The 23,722-nt window shown below is 38.4% G+C and overlaps 1 protein-coding gene and 1 pseudogene across 6 annotated transcripts in view; both read left to right on the plus strand.

The window, feature by feature from the left end:
• DCAF10 (DDB1 and CUL4 associated factor 10) overlaps positions 1 to 21,174 on the plus strand; it is an 82,584-nt gene extending 61,410 nt beyond the window's left edge. For 5 of the 6 annotated variants that reach the window (XM_078372611.1, XM_035252395.3, XM_002743102.7 and 2 more), the window contains 4 exons: positions 3,197 to 3,399; positions 5,985 to 6,095; positions 8,670 to 8,815; positions 9,733 to 21,174. In XM_078372611.1, coding sequence (XP_078228737.1) covers positions 3,197 to 3,399; positions 5,985 to 6,095; positions 8,670 to 8,815; positions 9,733 to 10,101 — 829 coding nt within the window. In that variant the 3' untranslated portion in view covers positions 10,102 to 21,174. Of the gene's footprint in view, positions 1 to 3,196; positions 3,400 to 5,984; positions 6,096 to 8,669; positions 8,983 to 9,732 lie in introns of all 6 variants that reach the window. The other variant, XM_078372589.1, reaches the window with a different exon arrangement.
• Positions 7,589 to 7,707, plus strand: LOC118147934 (5S ribosomal RNA; annotated as a pseudogene).
• Positions 21,175 to 23,722: the final 2,548 nt, after the last annotated feature.

A 23,722-nucleotide genomic window follows, 5' to 3' on the forward strand; every position in this document is an offset into this window, starting at 1 on the left:
GCTCAAGTGGCCCTCCCCACTCAGACTCCCAAAGTGCTGGGATTACAGGTATGAGCCACTGCACCTAGTCAATAAGCAAATTTTAAAATAAAGGCATAAACTGCCTGGGCATAGTAGCTCATGCCTGTAATCCCAGCACTTTGGGAGGCCGAGGCAGGTGGATCATTTGAGGATAGAAGTTCAAGACTAGCCTGGCCAACATAGTGAAACCCTGTCTTTACTAAAAATACAAAAATTAGCTGGGTTGGTGGCAGGCACCTGTAATCCCAATTACTTGGGAGGCTGAGGCGGGAGAATCATTTGAACCCGGGAGGCGGAGGTTGCAGTAAGCCGAGATCACGCCACTGCATTCCAGCCTGGGTGACAGAGTGACACCCTACCTCAAAAAAAAAAAGAAGAAGAAGAAAAATAAAAAATATATTAGAAGATAGATATTGAAAATTTACCTAGAATATAACATATGGAAATGAAAAGATGGAAAATATGAAAAAGCAAGTTATAAGACAAGGAGAGTCAAACATAAATGTTTCAAACAGGTATCTGGAGCTCCAAAAGAAGAGAGAAAATCAATGAGAGGCAGTATTGGAATAATGACTGAGAAACTTTTAGAATATATGAATAATATGAATCTTAAGACTTGGAAAGTCGAACAAATCCCATAAATATAAATAAGCAGAGATCCAAATTTACATATACCAATGAAATTGCAGTACTCTAAAGACAGAAGTTTAGCCAGAGGGGGTAAAAAAGATAAATTATCCAAAGTAACAGTCAGACTAATAGCAGACTCACAAACAGTAACAATGGAAACTAGAATCCTGTGGAACATTATCATAAATATTCAGAAAGAAATAACAACCTAAGATTATATGGTCAGCTAAACCTTTATTCAGTTGAGTTGAGCTGGACATAGTGGCTCATACTTATAATCTCAGCACTTTGAGAGGCTGAAGTGGGAGGATCACTTGAGACCAGGTGTTCAAGACCAGCCTGGGCAACATAGCAAGACCTCATCTCTACAAGAAATTTAAATATTAGCCAGGAGTGGTGGTGCACACCTGTAGTTCCAGCTACTTGGAAGGATGAAGTGGGAGGATTCCTTGAGCCTGGGAATTTGAGGTTACAATGAGCTGTGATTGTGCCACTGCACCCCAGCCTGGGCAACAGAGGGAGACCCAGTCTCTTAAAAAAAAGTATGAAATAAAGATTTTCAAAACAGGCCAGGCATGGTGGCTCGTGCCTGTAATTCTAGCACTTTGGGAGGGCGGTAGATCACCAGAGGTCAGGAGTTGGGAGACCAGCCTGGCCAACGTGGTGAAACCCCATCTCTACTAAAAATACAAAAAATTAGCTGGATGTGGTGGTAGGTACCTGTAATCCCAGCTACTCAGGAGGCTAGGCAGGAGAAGCATTAAAACATGGTAGGTGGAGGTTGCAATGAGCCGAGATTGCACCACTGCACTCAGCCTGGGCAACAAGAATGAAACTGTCTTTAAAAAAAAAAAAGATTTTCAGGACAATAAAAAGTGAGATAATTTACCTCAACAAAGTTTAACTTTAAAAAATTCTGGCCAGGCATGGTCACTCATGCCTGTAATCCCAGCACTTTGGGAGGGGGCTGAGGCAGGTGGATCACCTGAATTCAGGAGTTTGAGACCAGCCTGGCCCCATATCTACTAAAAATAAAAAATTACCAAGGGAATGGTGGGTATTCCTGTAGTCCCAGCTACTCAGGAGGCTAAGGGAGGAGAATCGCTTGAACCCTGGAGGTAGAGGTTGCAGTGAGCTGAGATTGTACCATTGCCCTCCAGCCTGGGTGACAAGAGTGAAACTCTGTCTCAAAAAAAAAAAAAAAAAAAAATCTGAGGGATACACTTCAGAAAGAAAGGATCAAAAAAAGAATATTGGAAATGAATGAAGGAATGATGAGCAAAAGGATTGTTAGGCATGTATGTAAATCGACATATACATTGACTTTAAATTCTATTTTTTTAACAGCTAAAAGTTTCACAACTCATATTTTAATTATATTTTTTCTCATAGAATTATATCCTGCTATATGCTCAGGCTGGTGTGCAGTGGTGCAATCATAGCTCACTGAACACTCTACTTCCCAGGCTTAAGCCATCCTCCTACCTGAGTCTCCAGCTAAGTTTTTATTTTTTGTAGAGACAGTCTTGCTATGTTACCCAGGTTGGTCTTGAACTCCTGGACTCCATCGATCCTCCCACCTCAGCCTTTAAAGTATTGGGATTGTAGGTATGAGCCACCACACCCAGCCTACTGATCATTCTTATCTACATCAAAACTATGCATGTAAACTGACATTAATTTTAAAACAATTAAAAATTGTTTTCTGTGACCACAGGGCTATTAGTGTTACATTTCTTCTGGATTTAATGATTACAATATTATTAGTTCACAATTGATTAAAACATGTATTATTTTAAATATTAATAATTATTAACATAAAAAGTAAAATTTATTGGAAAGACGACTCGCTTTTGAAGTTTCAATTTTTGTTTTTAATAGAGACAGGGTCTATCTGTCTGTCACCTAGGCTGGAGTGCAGTGGTATGATCATAGCTCACTGCAGCCTCAAATTCCTAGGTTCAAGTGATCCTCCCACCTCAGCCTCCTGAGTAGTTGGAACTACAGGTACAAGCCACCACATTCAGCTAATTTATTTTAATTTTAAAAATTTTTGTAGGGATGGGGTCTCACCATCTTGCCTAGGATGGTCTTGAACTCCTAGACTCAGCAATCCTCCTGTCTTGGCCTCCCAAAGTGTTGGGGTTATAGGCATGAGCCACCATGCCTAACCTCAAATATTTTTTAATTGATACATTGTAACTGTACATATTTATAGGGTACAACTTGATGTTTTGATACATGTATGTTGTATAATGAGCAAAACAGTAGTTAGCATGCACTTATTCCTTTGTGGTGAGGAAATGTAACAGTCATTCTTCTAGCTATTTTATAATATACGGTATCTTACTATAAACCATCATCACCCTACTGTGCAATATACTACCCTAGAACTTATTCTTCCTAATTGTAACTTTGAACCCATTGACAAGCTCTCCTCATCCTCCCTAAATTCTATTTTGAAAGGCAAAAAAAAAATATGATTATTACTGAACCATTATATTTATGATAACTCTAGATTTTGTTGGCTTGGTTTCTCCTGTAGGTATACAGAAGATGGGTGTCCACATAAGAAATTCTTTCACACACGTTTTCTCATGCGAATGAGGTTAACACCAGATTGTTCCAAAATGTTGATTTCAACATCCTCTGGATATCTCTTAATTTTGCATGACCTTGACTTAACCAAGTCTTTAGAAGTAGGCAGCTATCCCATTTTAAGAGCAAGAAGAACTACTTCAAGTTCAGGTAAGCTTTTCTTTGTTCGCCAAAAAGATTTTTCTCAAGAATCTCAAAAATAGAGACGATATATGTTTCTTATCTAAGAATGATAGCAGGAAAAGGGGAAGACAATTAAAAGGCATTCTTCAGAAAGCTCAGTTATGGCTTTTTATCCAAGCAAGTATAATGATTTGTATGTATCTCTGACATATTGTTAATATGTACCTCTGAATCACAAGTGGACTAGGAGGAATAACTGCTGACCCTAAAAATCCCTTCTTTAGCCACAGAATCTTCTCATCAGTAATTCTGAATCATCGCTATCTCAAAAACTCATCATGGCACAAGGTCTTAAGTCCTCTGGAATCAAGCAGAGCTTTTATTAAGTCATGGTCAATATAGAATTTTAGTTTCCAGTCTATCTAGTATCTAAGTATCCTAGACTTATAGATGTCCAGACACAGGCAGCTGGTCCCATCTTACCTCATTACTCTCTAAACACTCTTGCTAAAGCTCTGTCTCTTCTCCCATTGCTGATTTAGTTAGACTTAAGTGAGTTTAGGGTTCAGAAAAACTTAAGTTTTATATTTTATCATTATGTAATTTTTTAAAAGACTGTATTTCATCTACCTTTGGGAAAGAGGGGACTGGTCTGGGGACATACCCATCATTTAAAATCCAGGGGAAAAAAGACGTAAGCATTTGGAACAGAATGCTAATAAATGCTATTAAAAGGCAGCTTCATATGGCTGGGGCAAGGTGCGGGGGCTCACACCTGTAATCCCAACACTTTGGGAGGCCAAGGTTGGAGGATCGCTTGAGCCCAGGATTTCAAGACTAGCCTGGGCAACATAGGGAGACCTTATCTCTACAAATAACTTAAAAATTTAGCCAGGTGCAGTGGCTCACGCTTGTAATCCTAGCACTTTGGGAGACTGAGGTGGACGGATTACTTGAGCCCAGGAATTTGTGATCAGTCTGGGCAACATGGTGAAACCCTGTCTCTACAGAAAATACAAACATTAGCCATATATGGTGGCATGCCTCATATATGGTCCCATTACTCAGGAAGCTGGGGCGGGGTGGGGGGTGTCACCTGAGTTTGGTAGGCTGAGGCAACAGCCAGCCATGATTGTGCCCCACTGCACTCCAGCCCTGGCAACAGAGAGAGACCCTGTGTTCACAAACAAACAAAAAAAAAAAAAAAGAAAGGAAATGAAAAGAAAAAAAAGGTTGGAATCTTTCCCGATGTACACAGGGCTACTTTTGAAGATTCCTTTGGGAAAGTACAGACGTCATTGTACTGCAGTTGCCTGGTATAACTGGTAAAAGTAGAAATTTACGTTTTACCAACTTACTTGCAAACAAGGGATTTCATAAATATATGAGTATAATTCTTTTAGATTCAAATTTGCCTTTTAAGTTAAAAAAGGTAAGCAACTCTAGCTTAGTGAGAAATAGTGATTTAGAATGTCTAGTTGGCCTGTTTCAACTCAAAAACCCACAAGGTTTTTTATTTTTATTTATTTATTTTTTGAGACAGAGTCTCGCTCTGTCGCCAGGTTGGAGTGCAGTGACATGATCTCGGCTCACTGCAATCTCCACCTCCCGGGTTCTAGTGATTCTCCTGCCTCAGCCTCCAGAGTAGCTGGGACTACAGCCACTTAAAAAAAAAAAAAAAAGACTAATTTTTGTATTTTTAGTAGAGATGGGGTTTCACCATGTTGGCCAGGATGGTCTTGATCTCTTGACCTTGTGATCCACCTGCCTCAGCCTCCCAAAGTGTTGGGATTACAGGCGTGAGCCACTGTGCCCTGCCATTTTCAGTCTTCTAAGGATAATTCTGATACTAAATAATGTTACAGGAAATTAGACTACTGTGAATTCCTAACATAGGCATGGGACCACTAGCAAAATGTGATGATGAAATAGAGATTGCTATTTGGAATAATATATCAGACTCCACTACCTGATACTCATTTTATTTTTTTCAGTGTAAACTTTGTGTTACATCTCGGGGTATTTACATAAACTTGGCATCGTGGTGCATGCCTGTAGGCCCAGCCACTCAGGAGGCTGAGGCTGAGAGAGAAGGATCACTTGAACCTAGGAATTAAGAGTCCAGCCTGGGCAACATAGCAAGATCCCTGTCTCAAAAAAAAAAAAAAAAAGACTATTCATATAATTTCAAAAATGATAATGGAAGTTTTTGGTATAACTTAAGGAGAATCTCTTCATGTTTCTGGTAATGGGCCTGTTGTTTGGCCCCTATTTTAACATTAAACTATAGGCTAAAGAGCTTAGTTTTCATTTTCATTGATTTTTTTGGTCCCATTTTAGTACAGAAATGATGAGGATCCAAAGATGCTCCTATGATTATTTGGTTTTTCATTTTTATTTCATATAGTCAAGTCTTTGATATAAAAGATTCAGAAAGGGACTAGATCTGAAAACACTGCAAAGAGCTGTCTTGCCTTCCTTAGTCTTATAGGCCAGTTTTATATGAGCATTTATTTTAAAAATTTTAAAACTATGGTTTGAGTAATTAAAAAGTTAAGAACCACTACCAGAGTTATGCTAGGTTTACGGTCAGAATTTTTTATATTTTTAAGATTTGACCACTTCATCAAGTTCATCTGGTCCTAGAGTTTCTGGCTCACCTTGTCATCATAGTGATTCTAATTCTTCTGAGAAACACATGTCACGAGCCTCTCAAAGAGAAGGTATGTTAAAAGTTGGATTTTATAATCTTGTAACAACACATTCTGCCAATCTGACTGACTGATTAAAATTAATTTTATGGCTTTAAGTTGGTTATAATCAATAAAAATAAAAGCGATGGAGATGAGGTGATTTATCCCTCAGTCATCATCTTCAGAAAGCTAACTGAGAGTCTCCGGGGTTGAATATCTTGAGTTAAATCTTTAATGGAATTTTAGCTTTGGTTTTATTAGCTGGACTTAGTTTGGAGAGGACGTAGTTTGGAAATGTTTATTTCAATCAAGATTGTGAAAATTAAATGATATTATGCATGTGAAAGCTCCGTATAAATATAAGGCATGAATTTTCAGGTACTTGTAAAAGTCACTGGGTTCCCCTCAGGCTTTCTGCTCTACCATTTTCTTGTCTGTGCAATGCCTGACAGCTTCAAAGGGTTTGTGGGATAAAGTGAGCTACAGTCTGGCCCCACTCTGTATTTCCCAGTTTTTTCCTTACCATTCTGGCCCTATACCTTCCACCCCACAATTGAAATGATTTCTACCTATACAAATTCCACATGCTATTCCTCCTCATACTAATCCACATCTAAGCTCTTATAGCATTTATTGTTTATTCTTCTCTTTGTGAACTGAGTATTAAAAGCCAGATATGGCCTTTTTTTTCCATTTTGTGTCACTTTTGGAGAGAGACATATCTCTACCTTGATATTTTGGGCAGAGACTAAATCTTAGAGTTCTAATTTGTGTTTTCACCGGGTGGCTTTGCCTGGTAGATGCTAGTTATCTTGCATGGCTACTTACGTCAGTAGAATGGTTTAAGAGCTCTTTCTAACCTAATCTATGGCCTGTCCACTTGCATCTGGATATTGAAGTCTGTGATAGTTCACTTTAAGATTAAAGACTCCTTCTCTTAAAGATTTATGCCCAGAAGTATAACATTTTTCCTTTGATTTGTAACACAAACATCTTTTGCAGATTCTTCCTGTTCTCCTTCTACTTGTGCTATGGGAAACAAGTCAAGGCTTCTAATAATCACTGAGAAAAATCTTTATTGATTGACTACACCATCCACAAGAAAAAGAAACTTAATTTAAGAAGAAAAGAATAGTTAACATGCTTGCTTGTTATTGACCAGTGGTAAACACACAAACACAAATATACAGCAGTTCTATGCCACACACAGTTGAGAATGAGGGAAGAGATGATATATGAGAAGGCCAGGAAGAAAGAAAAGAAAAATGAGAGGGTGAAAAGAGGGAAAACATGAGAGAAGGTGGGGCTTATAGGTGAAGTTGCTCTAAATGTTGGAAATTTTGGATTTTTAAATGTCAGAGTATGTTAACAGTATCCTTTGGCAGATATAATAGCTGTATAGAACAGAGGCTTTCAAATGCATTTCAGCATTAGAACTCTATTTTTAACATGAAATCTACTGTGGATTCTTAGAGATGTAGCCCAATTAAAATTAAAGTAGCTCTGGTTCAAAAAAAATTAGGGTCTACAGCCATACCACCCTGAACGTGCCTGATGTCATTTGATTTCGGAAGCTGAGCAGGGTCAGGCCTGGTTAGTACTTGGTTGGGAGACCACCTGGAAATACTGGGTGCTGCAGGCTTTAAAAAATATATATGTAATAAATATATATATTTATTATATATTTATTTTATATGTTATATATATATTTATTTTATATATATACATATTATATATGTATATATATATATATTTATTTATATATAAAAACTTAGGAAGGCTCTTGACCTCCAGTCTTCCCCACCCCATCTCCACCTCAGCTTACACATGGTTTCCCACTTTTACCAGCTCCTGAGGAACCTCCAAGGAGCACAGGATATAATATACTCCCACTAGTAACAGTGGCTTACTCCAGCAGTCATTTTCATTGGGAGTTAGGTAGAAGGAAATGATGGGGCATAGTAGAGTCACCAGGAAGATGTATGATTGGCAGTGTCTCTCATCCCTTGTTTTGACATGCCTTTATGTGAGGTATCCTTCCTTATCTCCAAAATTTTATTTTTTGTTTATAGTGCTGTTGTTGGAGGGGGGGGTGGCATAAGTCCTGATCTTTTTATTTGCTTAAAGGCAATCCTCATGGCTTCCAAGTATTTCCTTCTCTGGACCAGAAAGCACCAGGTACTTTGAAAAGCACCATCTCAATGAGATGAGAATTGTTACCTTTTACCTTTCTAGAGTCCTTTCATGTCAACATTACTTGGGTTCTTACTTAAATAAAGAGCGTTCTGAGATGTAAGATACAAATAAAAGAATCCCTAGTCAGCTTCTATGCCTTAGCCTTAGGTCAGTGACGAAACCTGATGCAGGAACTTGGATTCTTTCATTCTATTTATATACTTTCCCCACACCTTCACCTCCCCGCTGACTGCTGCCAACACTCACACACCATACACTGGGGAGTACCACACTCTTTAACATATGGTAGCATAAGGGGCAGACTAAGGAATGAAGGCATGGAAGGTGGCTGCCAGAAATAAAACTCTGATGAACTGACTTAGTTTTTTTATAATACAAATCCCACATCCTCATTTTCTTTTATCTCAGGAGTTTCACCACGAAATAGTCTTGAAGTTGTAACCCCTGAAGTTCTTGGTGAGAGTGACCATGGAAACTGCATCACATCCTTACAGCTGCACCCAAAAGGCTGGGCCACTCTTCTTCGGTGCTCAAGCAACAGTGATGATGAGGAGGTACAGGCAGCAGCACTCCACCTTCAACAGAGCTCGTTGGACAAATTGCCATTGCCATGTGTGCAGACCTTAGGCCGATCACTGACTGCAGTCTCTGCCATCAAGGGCATACTGCTAGAGATCCTGCTTCTTGAGTCTCCTGTTTCTGTCCTCTCTTGCTTCATATGGTATCATTATCCCTTACCAACTCTTCTTGCTCCTCTCCTGCCAGGGTTTAGACACCTGGGAAGTACTTTAAAGGCTAGCATCAGCTCGGATTTAGCCCAGCTTCTTAAATTTTGCCTCCTTCATCTCACCTTTAAAAAAAACAACAAACCCTTGTATAATAAACATAGGTCTGAAATGTCTCAGCTAAGCTGGCTAAATGTGAAATTTTACTAAGCCAATTGAGGATCATAATTTTTTTTTAAAAAAACCAAGGGAAACTCTGGGAAAGGAAGGGGCTATACTGATGACCAGGGGGAAAGGTGTGAAATGACTTTGATTCTCATCACCCTGTAAAACAAGTCTTCCAAGAGGCCCTAGAGGCCACAGCTGAAAGGAGAGAAGAGACGAGCCTTTGAATTGTGTAGGGGAAGAGGTAAGATACTCTAGGATGTACTCCAGGAATTTAAAAAATATCAACATTGTTGTTGCCCTTAGAAAAGAGAATGTACTTCTACAGAAGTCACAGGCAGCCTCAGGGAACAAAAGGCTTTAAAGTGTCACAGCACAGAATAACCTCAGCTTATGAAGATAAGAAGGTATGGGGCCTTCTTATGGGGTATGTTAGTTGGGAGGGGGATAGCATTATTCTGAGTGATGTCTCGTAACAATTCTGTGGCTTTGGCAATCTGTTGAGCATTTTAAAAATAAGGAATATCTGTAGCACTATTTGGGCTCTGTAACCTTGGTTTGTCTCTCTTCTCTCCCCCTAGTGTACTTGTGTCTATGAATTCCAAGAAGGAGCTCCAGTGCGACCTGTCTCACCTCGCTGTTCTCTACGACTGACTCATTACATTGAAGAAGCCAATGTAGGCAGGGGTTACATCAAAGAACTTTGCTTCAGCCCTGATGGGCGAATGATTTCCTCCCCACATGGCTATGGGATTCGCTTGTTGGGATTTGACAAACACTGCAGTGAACTTGTCGACTGCTTGCCCAAAGAAGCCAGTCCCTTGCGGGTGATCCGTTCTCTGTACTCTCATAATGATGTGGTACTGACAACAAAGTTCTCTCCAACACATTGTCAGATTGCCTCAGGGTGCCTTAGTGGACGGGTTTCTTTGTATCAGCCAAAGTTTTAGGCACAACTTACATCAAATAAGGAACTCTTCTGGTGTTTGACTTAGGAATTACTTCAATTTAGGTGAAGTATTTTCTTTTTAGAAGATCTTATGAGTTTGGGTCAAGATCCTGGTTCTTAGGGGTCCATGAACACACTTGTGACCTGAGTACTTGGTCATCCGGCATCATACAGGCATCTCCAAATTAGACACTATGCAGCATCATCTTTTTCAGCATTCCTCCGCTCCTGCTGATCTGTGCCACTGAATTCCAGTTCTTCTGGTCGTTTTGCATGGTAGCTCTTGTCAAGCTCCTTCCTTCCTCACTCTATTTCTCTCTTTTCCCTCTCCCTACCCCTCTCTTTCTTTCTATTTTTTTGATTTTGGTGTCAATTTTGTGGACATTTGGCAGGAGTTTTGAATGGGATAGGAGAAACCCATGATATTAGAGTTGAATAAAACCTGGAAGTTGGATATTGGCATATTGGTTGTTGAAAAAGAAATTTCATCTTCACTTATGAGTATACTTGGCCTTTTAAAGTTGCTGTTATGTTTATCTATATTGAGCATAGATAATGGCATTATTCTTATAATCATTAAGACAGTCTTGCAACAAAATGTCTTTTAGTTTCCTGTTAAAATTATAAAAAGATTTTCATGAGAGGGATTTATTGTGAAATTCTAGAAAAAAAAATTCTCACCTCTCTTTGTAATTTACTTTACTTGTATGAATTTAACATCTCTAGCATGTATCCTTACTTGATATTTTGTTCCTATCAAGGCATTAGACAGGAAAGAAGGAGACAGAATGGGCTTTGGTTATTTCTATTGTACAGAAAAGGATTTTTAAAATTAGATTAGTACAACATCTGGCCATAGAGTGAGGAGAACAATGTGACTTAGATTTTCTGTATTTCATCTGCCAGATTATTTGAATCACACAGGATGATGTGTTAACATTATTGGGGTGGAGGAGGAATCAAGAGTAAAGAGGTAGAGGTTTACTCATTTTTCTTCCCTGAGCCAGGTGTCATAAGCCACCTCTGTCACCATTAGTGAGGGGAGAGTTGCAGTCCTTTTCAAGTTGTTATCATAAGTGCAGTAGTCAGTGACTTGGATATCAAGACTAAATGCTGATATGAAGACTTGTCTTTGTGTTTTGTTATGAAACATGGCAAGCATGAAGCAGGACCCAAGCACACGGCTGACTGTTCTGCTTTCAGTAACAGCTTTCTTTCAGCTCCTCCACATGGGTGGCACTGTGGTTAGAAGGGATTACCAAAGGCTGCAGCAATTTAAGCTGTGCAGTAGCCTTGCCCTCTTAGGTCGAATTCTCTTTAAGCCACTGGTTCTCAAACATTAGGGTGCATTGTAACCATTACAGACTTGTGAAAAATGCAGAAACCTGAGCCTCACCTTATGAGATTCTGATTCAGCCACAGAGAGGACAGGAATCTGTATTTTTCATAGAAACCTCAAATAATTTTTATTTTGAGGGTCTCTGGATTGCAGGTTGAAAACCACCACCTTAAATCAGCAGTAAATTCTTCTCTACCTGGCCGGGTGTGGTAGCTCACACCTGTAACCCCAGAACTTTGGGAGGCTGAGGCAGGCACATCATGAGGTCAGGAGTTTGAGACCAGCCTGGCCAACATGGTGAAACCATGTCTCTACTAAAAATATAAAAATTGGCTGGGAGTGGTGATGTGCGCCTGTAATTCCAGCTACTCAGGGGGCTGAGGCAGAAGAGTAACTTGAACCTGGTAGACAGAGGTTGCACTGAGCCGAGATGGCGCCACTGCACTCCAGCCTGGATGACAGAGCAAGAGTCTGTCTTAAAAAAAAAAAAAAATTCTTCTCTACCCATCTGGTGCTTAAGACAATTCCCAGAAAATGTTTTCATTATTGTTAAAATAATAGTAGTAAATGAAAGCAATTGTAGAGGTGGAAAATAACTTAGAATGGAATCATCCACATTATTTGACAAATGAGAGAAGTGACATGACTTGCCTAAGGTCATCTTATAAAGTTAGTGGCAGAATTTGGACTTGAATTCCAGTCTTCTAACTCCTTGCTCAGGGCAATTTCTATGGTGTTATGCTGTCTGTTAGAAACAATGACTTATGGGCATTTTGTCTTTAAGTTGTATTATTGTGAATACCCTTAAACTGGCCAATAGATTTAAAAAGGAAGGCATGGGAGTAGATGCTGAGAATTCTGGCTATAAGAAGAAAAGTATTTTAAATATTACAGAACTGTTAAAACAACCCAAATACATGAATAAAAATGATATGTCTTTGTAGGACCTGCCAACTAACTATTCACACACATTTTAGAGGTTATAAGGATCTTAGCTGTAGAACAAATTTTTGAAATTAGATCATTTTACCATGGAACTTAACAAAATTGGAAATTTTTTGTCATTGAAAAAAATGACCACAAAGCACAGCAATACATAGACTTGCTATGAATTTTGTAAAAAACACATTTTTAAAAGAAAATAGGGATGGGCGCGGTGGCTCATGTCTGTAATCCCAGCACTTTGGGAAGCCAAGGTAGGAGGATCACTTTAGCCCAGGAGTTCCAGACCAGTCTGGGCAACATGGCAAAACCCCGTCTTTACCAAAAATTTAAAAATTAGATGGGCATGGTGGTCCACGCCATGGTAGTCCCAGCTACTCAGGAGGCCGAGGTAGGAGGATAGTTGGAGCCTGGGAGACAGAGGTTGCAGTGAGCTGAGATCACACTATTGCACTCCAGCCTGGGTGATAGAGCCAGATCCTGTCTCAAAAAATAAAAATAGGCCAGGCATGGTGGCTGATGCCTATAATCCCAGCACTTGGGGAGGCTGAGGCCAGTGGATAACTTGAGGTCAGGAGTTTTAACAACAGCCTGGCCAAGATGGTGAAACCCCGTCTCTACTAAAAATACAACAACTATAGCCAAGCATCGTGGCAGGCCTGTAATCCCAGCTACTCAGGGGACTGAGGCAGGAGAATCACATGAACTTGGGAGGCAGAGATTGTAGTGAGCTGAGATCGCACCACTGCACTTTAGCCTGGTCAACAGCAAGATTCCACCTCAATATAAAAATAAAAATAAAAGTAAAATAAAGTTAGTTTTGGAGGTGAAGACACCCAAACTATGTTATTATTTTTAAAAAAACCTACCAAGTACATTGGTCATATTGATATTCAAAAGAAGTTTCATAAACTGTATCAACTCTGGAAAGAGTTCCATGTCAGATGCAGGACCAGCAGACTGCCCAACTCAGAATTCAGCCAATAATTCTTTAACTACTGTAGAGTACCTATCAGTATCAAATAATGTACAGACTTCACTACTAACCCTCACAAAAACTTGCAGGGTAGGTGGAATGAGCCCCAATTTACTTTGGAGGTAATAGTGGGTCAGAAAGATTAAATGACTTGCCTTAAAAGTCATAGCGTTGGCAGTGAGTGGCAGCACTGGGATTCCATCCCAGGTCGGTTGGTTTTTGTCCAAAGCCTGTGCTTACTGCTTTACCATCGTGCTTTTTGGTTTGTAAAGTATGGTAAACTGGCCTGTTATTTGTTTAGTATCCCTGGAAGTTTTTAAATTATTATTATTATAGAACTAGTTTACCATTTGTATCATGTAAAAAATTTATAAGATTAACAATTTCCATGAGAATATCATGAACTCAGGGCATATATTCTGGCCATTCCTAACTAAAAAACTTCAAGCAGAATAAGCAGCTGTAAAATAGAAAAGAAAAATGAAGGATAAATGGCCTTGTATAAAACAGAGCCACACAGGTGAAAATTAAAAATTAACAGCCAGCAAGCTCAAAAGAACCTTTGTTCTCCTCCTTGAGGTATAGCGATGATCAAAAAGTTATCAAGGAATGTTAACCAAGGAGTTAAAGGGCTTCGGGAATCTACAGTATTAGAGGAAAGTACATCTTAACATTTCAAAGTCCCATTTCACTTAGAGTGTAAAATCTAATCTGATGTTTTTACTCTGAATTTTGTTCAGTACTTTTTATTCATAATTGGTAAATGTATTATAATTGGTAATGTAGTATAATTGTTAGTAAATGTAGTACAAATTGTTAGCCTGTTTTAAAAAGTTTTCTGCAGAACAGTGCATTTATGGCAATTATATCTTTAATGAGTTCGGGACATCAAATATATAGTAGTTCCTTATTTTCAGTTGTGAAAATGAAATGGCTGAGGCAGAAGAGACCTGTCTTTTTTCCTCAGAAGCCCAAAGCACATGTATATTTTGTTATTTCTCCTTGCTATATTCCTGAGACTATACCAAAAATTTTAAGAAAGGGAACAAGAAAAAGGTCAATTCATGTGTTTCCCACTCCTGTGTCTAGAACCAAGATCACATTATATCATTGTTAAAACTGTTATCTAGAAAGTGCAATATAGAGAAAACACTCTGAGATCTTATAAAAGCCTAGTGTTTCTGTTATCTGTCAGAATATGTGGTATTGGCATCCATAAGTATCTGTTAAACTTGCATTTAGCAGGAGAAATAGTGTGATACTTACACTGATGACAATCATCCCCATTTAATGACCAGCAGTCACTGAGTGTTGTCAAAATTCACACAGTGGTACCCTGTGTTGGTCTTGAAGGAAACCATACATATGAATTTTCGGATAACTAATGTATATCTCTTAAGTGCCAAAATGTAAAACTTGTAATTATTTTTGATGTATTTCAGGTATGTTAATATACCTTCCTGCCTTCTTCTTAAACATCCTGCTTAGTATAATACACTTTTTCATGATGAAAAGTTAAAGTTATATTCATAATGTATTATTATAAGTATCCAGCTCTGATGTATGTAAAATACTTCATAAAATGTAAAGGGCTATAACAAATAGGTTATAAAGTGATTCTCTCAGCCCTGAGGTATACAGAATCATTTGCCTCAGATTGCTGTTGGATTTAAAAATTTTTTAAATATCTGCTAAGTAATTTGCTATGTCTCCTCCCACACTAGCAATATGCCTGCCTCTGACAGGCTCCCCACTTTCTTCCATTGTGCTGTGTTCATCTGTTATGAGCTTGGACATGAGATAACCATGCCTGTCCAGAGTGTCTACAGTAAGAGCTGGATAGACTCTGAGGGCACAGTCTTTGAGACAGCTCTTTTGGTTGTTTTCCACTGTTCTGAAAGGTTCACAGTAACCTTCTAGAGAATAGAAACTCCCAGTTAAAGCCTAGGCTAGCAATATTTTTAGTTGCCACTAACTAAGATATACTACAAACTAAGGATGCTGCTAAATTAAGGAATAAACAGCAATGTACCAAAGTACAGCAAAGCGACAACGAAGGCTCTGTATTTGCAGAGGGGTCTATCATGCTTTTGAGAAAAATGAAGAGTACAGGAAAAGAATTCAGACAGACATAGAGTATTTTGGATGCCATTAAACTCTGTCCATAACTATTAAAACATAGGCTTAAAATTATCACATATTGTTACAAAGACACCATTCTATCTCATTATAGAATAAGATTATACTAAAATTTATATCCTAGAAATGATTCTAAATCATGTCCTAAGAAATTCTCCCATTCAAATGATAATGGAAATTATTATCAAAAGGAAGTCTCAAAGTTACCATTATGCTGCTCTCTTTAGTTGTAAATGAACTAGGGATAAAGATATGGGTTTTATCAAAAGCCCCAAGGAATATATCTCACATACACCTTCTATATGTATGTGTATATAAATGCCACTATAAATGAAAATGTCACCGAGAGATAATAAAATATTTTTTAAAGTTTAATCTGGTCCAAAGTCTTTAAAATAGGTAGAATTTTCAGCTTTCTTAAGTTTCTCCCTCATTTAGATTTCATGGTTTTTACATTAAAGGGTGAATATCTGAATTTTCTTTTAAATTTCACTGCATCTTCAGTTGCCCAATTGTGTTTTCTGATAAATTTTAAATTCGCATTTTTAGGAAATTTGGAGTATTCCACATAATATACTAGATACTCAGAAAGTTTTCTCAGTAGATTCTGAGGTGTTTTAAGTTCTTATGCTAGACTGTAAGCTCCTTGAGGGCAGAGACTGTTTTATTTATTGTATCTTCAGTGCCTGCTACAGGACTGGACACAGAGTAGTCATTCAATAAATATTTGTTGAATGAATCAAATGAACCTTCACTATATGTGGCCTCAAGCTCTCATGAAGCTAGCAGAATGCAGTGTGCAGACTATTCTTTAATAGAGGAATCCACCATTTATTATTATAATTAACAGACTATATTAATCAGGGTAAGATTTGTTTTGACCATAAGCAACCAAGCATTTCTCATTGACTTGGAAAACTGCCAGTTAAGACTCAGTTTTTCATTCAACAAACATATGAATCCCTATTATATGCCTAGTTTATAGTATTGGGAACTCAAGCGACAAAGATAACTATCGTCTTGGTATTCCATAGTTGTAGTTGAAAGAGACTTCGATTCAGAGCTGGCTTTATAGGTGTTGCACATGTGCAGTTACATAGTGCCCCATATTTAGAAAGGTTTCATATAGGCCGGGTGCAGCAGCTCATACCTGTAATCCTAGCGCTTTGGGAAGCCGAGGCAGGAGAATTGCTTAAGCCTGGAAGTTTGAGACCAGCCTGGGCAACACAGTGAGAACTCATTTCTACAAAAAAATGAAAACACAATTGGCCAGGCATAGTGGCATGCACCAAGTCCCAGCTACTTGGGAAAATGAGGTGGGAGGATCACCTGAGCCCGGGAAGTTGAGGCTGCAGTGAGCCGAGAGCACACCACTGCACTCCAGCCTGGACAACAGAGAGACTGTCTTAATAAAAAAAGTTGAAAGGCCCCATGCTTACTTGAATGCTCTGCTATAACCATCTTAAAATTCTTAACTTTCTGAACAAAGGGACTGCATTTTTATTTTGTACTGGGCTCACAAGTTATGTAGCTGGTCCTACGTATATGTAATCATTTTGACATGATGGGAACAAAATAATAAGAGTTATAGTATCTTTCACTTACCTTCTAATAAAGACATTCACATTCATTGAGAACTAGCTATAAAATGTAACTTCTAAAATTAAAACCACCTCTCTCCCACAAATTTTTGGACAGATCAAATGTTCTTCATTTTAGAATTACAAAAGCTATATAAACTATAATTTGCTTTTTACCTTTTTAATTGAATTGCTTTGAGTCTTTCAAATGGATGAATGTAGAGTTGTAGATGGGTTTATTTTATCTATATAGATAGCTACATAAAAATAAAAGGTTTTAGTTTAAAAAACCTTTATATTATAAATGCACTGAATATGTGATATAAGTCTACCTCATAACGTGCTTTTTAAAAAATAAATGCTACTTTGAAACATGTGACACACTTTTTGTGTGTGGTTAACCTGTTTAAAATGTTGATGGCAAACTTGCATTTAGTAATTGTTGGACATTTTTTGTTTAAACTACCTATATATGCATTTTTAGACCAAAATCAAGCACAAGGCTATGACAAAGGCAGTGGCTTGGTAATTCTTGTTAGTGATATTCTGGACTTTTTCAATCTTGCACTCTCCATCAGAAAAAATTTAAGATTCTCCAAATTTTGATTATCTGTAAATGATGGGTATACTATTGCACTGATCTGTTAAGTACATTATAAAACATACACAGAGGAAAATTGAAAGTTTAAAAGGATAAGATTTTTAAAAATTAAAGTTCTAATTTCTTCCTCTACCTCCAGGGATATACCTCAGCTGGTATATGTACATTTCATCTTGGGAAAACCACTATCTAAAAATGTAGGATTGGCATTTTACACTAAAAACACATTTACTAAGATTGCATTCTTTCACATATGTTCACTAATGTTCTAGCCATTACAAGTTTATTTGGTATAAACGTTTTGTAGAGTTTTAAAAATTAGTTCTTTATTCAGTGAAAATTGTATTCTTAGCAATAGGAAGCATCACTGATAGATTTTTACTTTTGTCAAGCTGTTTACAGAGATTGGATCTTATATGAATTTAGAACATGCTATTTTTCAGTGTTCCCAAGAATTTCATTTTCTTGTTGTGTTATTTAACAGTGTGATTGATGATTCCTTTTACCAGATAATTTTCATTCACCAGAATAATGATAATCATATTTGGAACACTCTTTTGGTAAACCATTGGAAATTAAAGAGTGAATCCCTTTCAACTCAAATTATTTTGTGAAATTAATCATTCATATAAACTGATTTAACTAAGCATAGCACAAATTATCACTATTTCAGTTAACTATATGACTGACATATTTGGGGCTATTTAAAAATATATTTTTTAATTGAAAAGGAAATAATTATTTGGCAAGCATAATAATGAATCAACAATGTTATTTTCTATTGCAGCTGTAACAAATTACCATAAACTCAGCTGTTTAAAACAACAAAAATTTATGTTACACTTCTAGGGGTCAGAAATGGGTCTCACTGGGCTAAGATCAAGGTGTTGGTGGGGCTGTATTTCCTCTGGGGGCCTAAGGGACGAATTCATTTCCTTGCCTTTTCCAGCATCTAGAGGCTTCCTAGATTGTTTGGTTCATTGCTTGTTCTTCCTTCAATGCCAGCAGAAAAGCATATTCTTTTTTTAAAAAATTTACTTATTTTTTTTATTTTTGTAAAGACAGGGTCTCATTATGTTGCCTAGGCTGGGCACAAACTCCTGGACTCAAGTGATCCTCCTGCCTCAGCCTCCCAAAGTGCTGGGATTACAGGTGTGAGCCACCATGCCTGGCCAAACAGCATATTCTCATCTCTTTCTCTGACACTGACATTTACTCTCTAGCCTCCCTCTTTCACTTACACTGACCTTTGTGATTACATTGGGCCCATTGCACAATGCAGGATCTCTCCATTTAAGGCCAGTTGATTAGCAAACTTAATTCCATTTACAACCTTAATTAGCCTTTGCCCTGTAACATTACATACAAGTTCTAGGTATTAAGGATATGGACATCTTTGGGGGGCTATTGTTCTGTTTACTTAATGTGTGCTGGCTGAATACAGGCCTAGTGTTGGGTACCAGCCTTAGTGCCTCACAGGCACTATTTAATTATAACTTAAGGCATTTTTATGAAATGGGTACTGTTATTCCCATTTTACAGAGGAAGAAACTAAGGCTTAGTTTACCTAAAGTCATATACCTAGTAAGCTTCAGAGTTAGACTCTTACATGGTTCTGTCTGACTTCATAGCCTAACTTCAGTTGCTATACAGCTTGGAGAATGCAGTGAGAAAATGTTTACTGCTTACAAACTAACACTGTGACTACAGGCATCATACTGGAAGAGAAATGCACTGCAGCTTTATTCAATAATTAGGTAAAATTATTCTAATAATATTGTGAAAAAGTTGAAAAGCTTCTGCTTATATATATAAGGCCAGTAATATTTTCAGAGTTGTCTTGGAACACATAGTGCTTTTATTCCCCAGATCTTTATCTACTAGCTTAGCTGTTTTGGCTTATAGCTGTCATATGTCATATGCTTTTAAAACAAATAATGCTGGCCTAGCACTTCAGGAGGCCGAGGCAGGCAGATTGCTTGGCCCCAGGAGTTGGAGAACAGCCTGGACAATTTAGTTAAACCCCATCTCTACAAAAAAATACAAAAAATTTGCTGGGCACGGTGGCACGAGCCTGTAGTCCCAGCTAATGGGGAAGGTTGCGGGACAGGGGGTGGGCAGTGAGGTAGGCCGATCACCTGAGCCCAGGAGGTTGAGGCAGCAGTGAGCTTTGATTATGCCACTGCACTCCAGCCTGGGTGACAGAGAGACCGTCTCAAAAATGAATAAACAAACACTAGTAACTATTTAGGGTGTCAACTTGAAATAGGTACTTAAATCATGACACGTGTACATTTATGGAACATTATGTACAGTTGGTTGCTGCCCCTCAAAAACTTCATACCAGGCTACAAAAATCCACAATATTATTAAAGGGCAAAGATAAGCCTAAAACTTATTAAGGTTTATTCCTTACAGAGCCATATTCCTAAAGTTTTTCTCTTGATCTGTGTGGCTTCAACTACATATATTTTTTCCACAATAATGGTTTTAGGATTGGCTGGTTCCTGATGCAGTAAAGGTGGATGTATTAACAGAGATGTTATCAGTCACCAGCGGGTATCTGTGTCTAGATTAAGGAAACTAAGCATCATCTCTATTTGGCAGTGTTTCCTAGTGAGTATATTAGGCAGATATAGATTGCCATCTTAGGCCTTAGAGTCTCAGGTTCTTATCCATGCCTCCCGAACCCCTACAGAAGTACTGAAGACAATGGGAAAGAACTCTTGGGCCAAAACCAGCTTTACCACTGTCCTCTCACCAAGTATTAGAAGCATCTGCTGTAATACCATATTAATTAGCTCTGACTCTGTCCTAGTCAGGGAGTGTCATTCTCATTCTTTGAAGAGACTTCATGCTACCCCTTACCTCGTGGCATTTTATCCCCTCTTGGGAAAGTCCAGCTTTTATATAACCACTGGGCCTGTCCACTGAGTTTTCCTCTAGGCTCCTCCCTTCTGGCAGAAGACAAAAAAAGCTCAAACTTTACTGTGTATTAGAATCACCTGGAAAATATTAAAATACAGATTGCTGGGTCCACTTCCAGAGTTTCTGGTTCTGTAGGTCTGTAGTGGGAGCCCTAGTTTTGCATTTTTATTCAGTTCTCCATTGATGCCGTATGTTTTAGGGACCAGAGTTTGAGAACCACAGATATAGAAAATGCAGATAAGGTTTAGAACTTCCATGGATGACAGAGGCCATGGATCTCTGTGTAGATAACAGAAGTCCAATTAGAGAACCTCTTACCTTTTTGAGGCTGATATGGAAGAACAATGTGTCCCTTCAGCTACATCATTTTCAGTACATTATCAGGTTTGCACTTATTGAACTGAAGCTAAGAGTTCCCTGATTAAAACATGATATGGGCCAGGAGTGGTGGCTCACGCCTGTAATCCTAACACTTTGGGAGGCTGAGGTGGGTGGATCACCTGAGGTCAGGAATTTGAGACCAGCCTGGCCAACGTGGTGAAACCTCGTCTCTACTAAAAATACAAAAATTAGCCAGGCATGGTAGCAGGTGCCTGTAATCCCAGCTACTCAGGAGACTGAGGCAGAAGAATTGCTTGAACCCAGTGGGTGGAGGTTGCAGTGAGCCGAGATCACGCCATTGCACTCCAGCCTGGGCAATAAGAGCGCAACTCCATCCTAAAACAAAAGAAAGCTAAACAAAATGATATTTACATTACTGGGCAGTTAAGTAAGCTAAGATGATCTTACCTTCTCAGGAACAGACCCCGTGCTGTGTAGCTTATCTTTTAACTCAAAATGAGAGAGGAGCTACAGAAATATACACTCCCTGGTATGAGCTGTAACTAGCTGCAACTGTTGCTAACAATAGCAATAAAGCCAGAAAAGAAACAGCTGAAACTCTAACCAGGGCATACACAACTGAAAATACTTTTCAGCCTTAAAAAAAAATAAGTTGTTTTTTTTTAAATAGATGTTTCCAGTGAGCTGGGTGCAGTGGCTCATGTCTGTAATCCCAGCACTTTGGGAGGCTGAGGCAGGCAGATCACCTGAGGTCAGGAGTTCAAGATCAGCCTAGCCAATATGGCAAAACCCTGTCTCCAATGAAAATACAAAAAATTAGCCAGGTGTGGTGGTGCATGCTTGTAGTCCCAACTACTCAGGAGGCTGGGGCAGGAGAAGCATTTGAACCTGGGAGGTAGAGTTGCAGTGAGCTGAGATTGTGCCATTGCACTCCAGCCTGGGCAATAAGCAAGACCCTATCTAAAAAAAAAATGTCTTCTTGAAAGTTGTTTAAATTATGAGTACTTTAGAATGCTTTGTTGACATTACTTGTTAAAGCCCTTCTCTATAAAAGGTTAGTTTTTGTTGTAAAATGAAGGATCCAAATTTAATTGTGAAAGGATTACTTTTTAAAAGTTAAAATATAAAGCATCAGATTTGTTCTGAACACATTTCCTTTATGCTTAAGCAGTCATTATCTAAATAGTATTTTCCTTGCATATTTAATAAATGTATGTAATTAAAAAAGACTTCCTGGCATTTATTAAAAGTTGCAGTGTATTGCAGGAAAAATCATAATTTTCCTGGTAGCCTGGTCCCTGCTAGTTAGGAGGTGGGTAGACCCCTTATGTCTGGGCAGTCTTAAGAAAGAAAGTTTGAAAGATTAGTCTCTGTTTTAGCCACCAGCCCTGTCTGTCTAAACAATCCGTAGGGGATAGTCCTGAGTGGGAGGGAACTGACATTATCACTAGTGGGGAAGACAAGTAAATTTCTAGGCCACAGAAATTTCTAGGCCACTTGTTCCCTTCTAGCAAGTATTTCAGTGATATAACTTCATAGCAACCTAAGAATAGCATACTAGAAGAACTAAACTGAATTTCTCAAGTTTTCAGCTTTTCTCCTAATGCTTTTCCCCAACATTTTATTATGAAAATACCCAAACAGCAAAGTTAGAAGAACTTTACAGTGAACATTGTTTACCAAGGTTTTACCATTAATATTTTACTTGTTTTGTCCCTTAACTAACTCTATCCATCAGTCTATTTTAAATTTTCATTTATTTATTTATTTATTTATTTTTGGAGACAGAGTCTTTCTCTGTCGCCCAGACTGGAGTGGCTGGAGTGCAGTGGCATCATCTTGGCTCACTGCAACCTGTATCTCCCAGATTCAAGCAAATTTTCCTGCTTCATCCTCCCAAGTAGCTGGGATTATAGGCACCCACAACCACACCCAGCTAATTTTTGTATTTTTAGTAGAGATGGGGCTTTACCATGTTTGCCAGGCTGGTCTCAAACTCCTCAGGTGATCCACCTGCCTCGGCCTCCCCAAGTGCTGGGATTATAGGTGTGAACCACTGCGACCAGCCTCATCCATCTTAATTTTTGATACATTTTAAATTGCTGACATCTGTATTCATTCTTCTAAAATTCCTCACATGCATATCATTGACTAGAGTCTAACACTTTTTTGTTGTAAAATTTACACACAATGAAGTACACGGATTAACTGCACATTACTTAAATTTGCAAAAACATATACACCGGTGTAACCCAAACTGCTGTCAACATATAGAGCACTACCATCACCCCAGCAAGTTCTCTCCTGCCCCTTCCCGGTGAACCTGTGCCCCATCCTCCCAGAGGGAACCACTGTTGTTTCTTCTTTTCTGCTATAGATTTTCCTCTTCTAGAACTTCATATAAGTGAGATTATACATTATGTATTCCTCCTGATGATTTCTAAAAGAAATTCTTAAGAAATTAAAAGTCTTTCTGAAACAGGGAGAATAACTGATAATGAAAGTATCAGAGATCAGATTGATTACTTCATTAAACATATTTATTATGATATGAGACCCTCTAGTCTGCATACAGAGATCTGTAAGACAGACCCTGCCCTCAAGGAGATCCCATTGTCCTGGCAGATACAGTACAAACATGCAGATAGGGACAAGCAAGAAACAGTTACCACTTGCCACAGAAGGGGTCTAATGCAGCCTGGGAGGCAATGGAGGGGTCAAGGGACATTTACATTTTTACTTTGGAACTTGTCTCAGGCAGCCAATGCTCTGTAT

This window comes from Callithrix jacchus, chromosome 1, assembly GCF_049354715.1.
Source record: "Callithrix jacchus isolate 240 chromosome 1, calJac240_pri, whole genome shotgun sequence".
Taxonomy (NCBI): domain Eukaryota; kingdom Metazoa; phylum Chordata; class Mammalia; order Primates; family Cebidae; genus Callithrix; species Callithrix jacchus.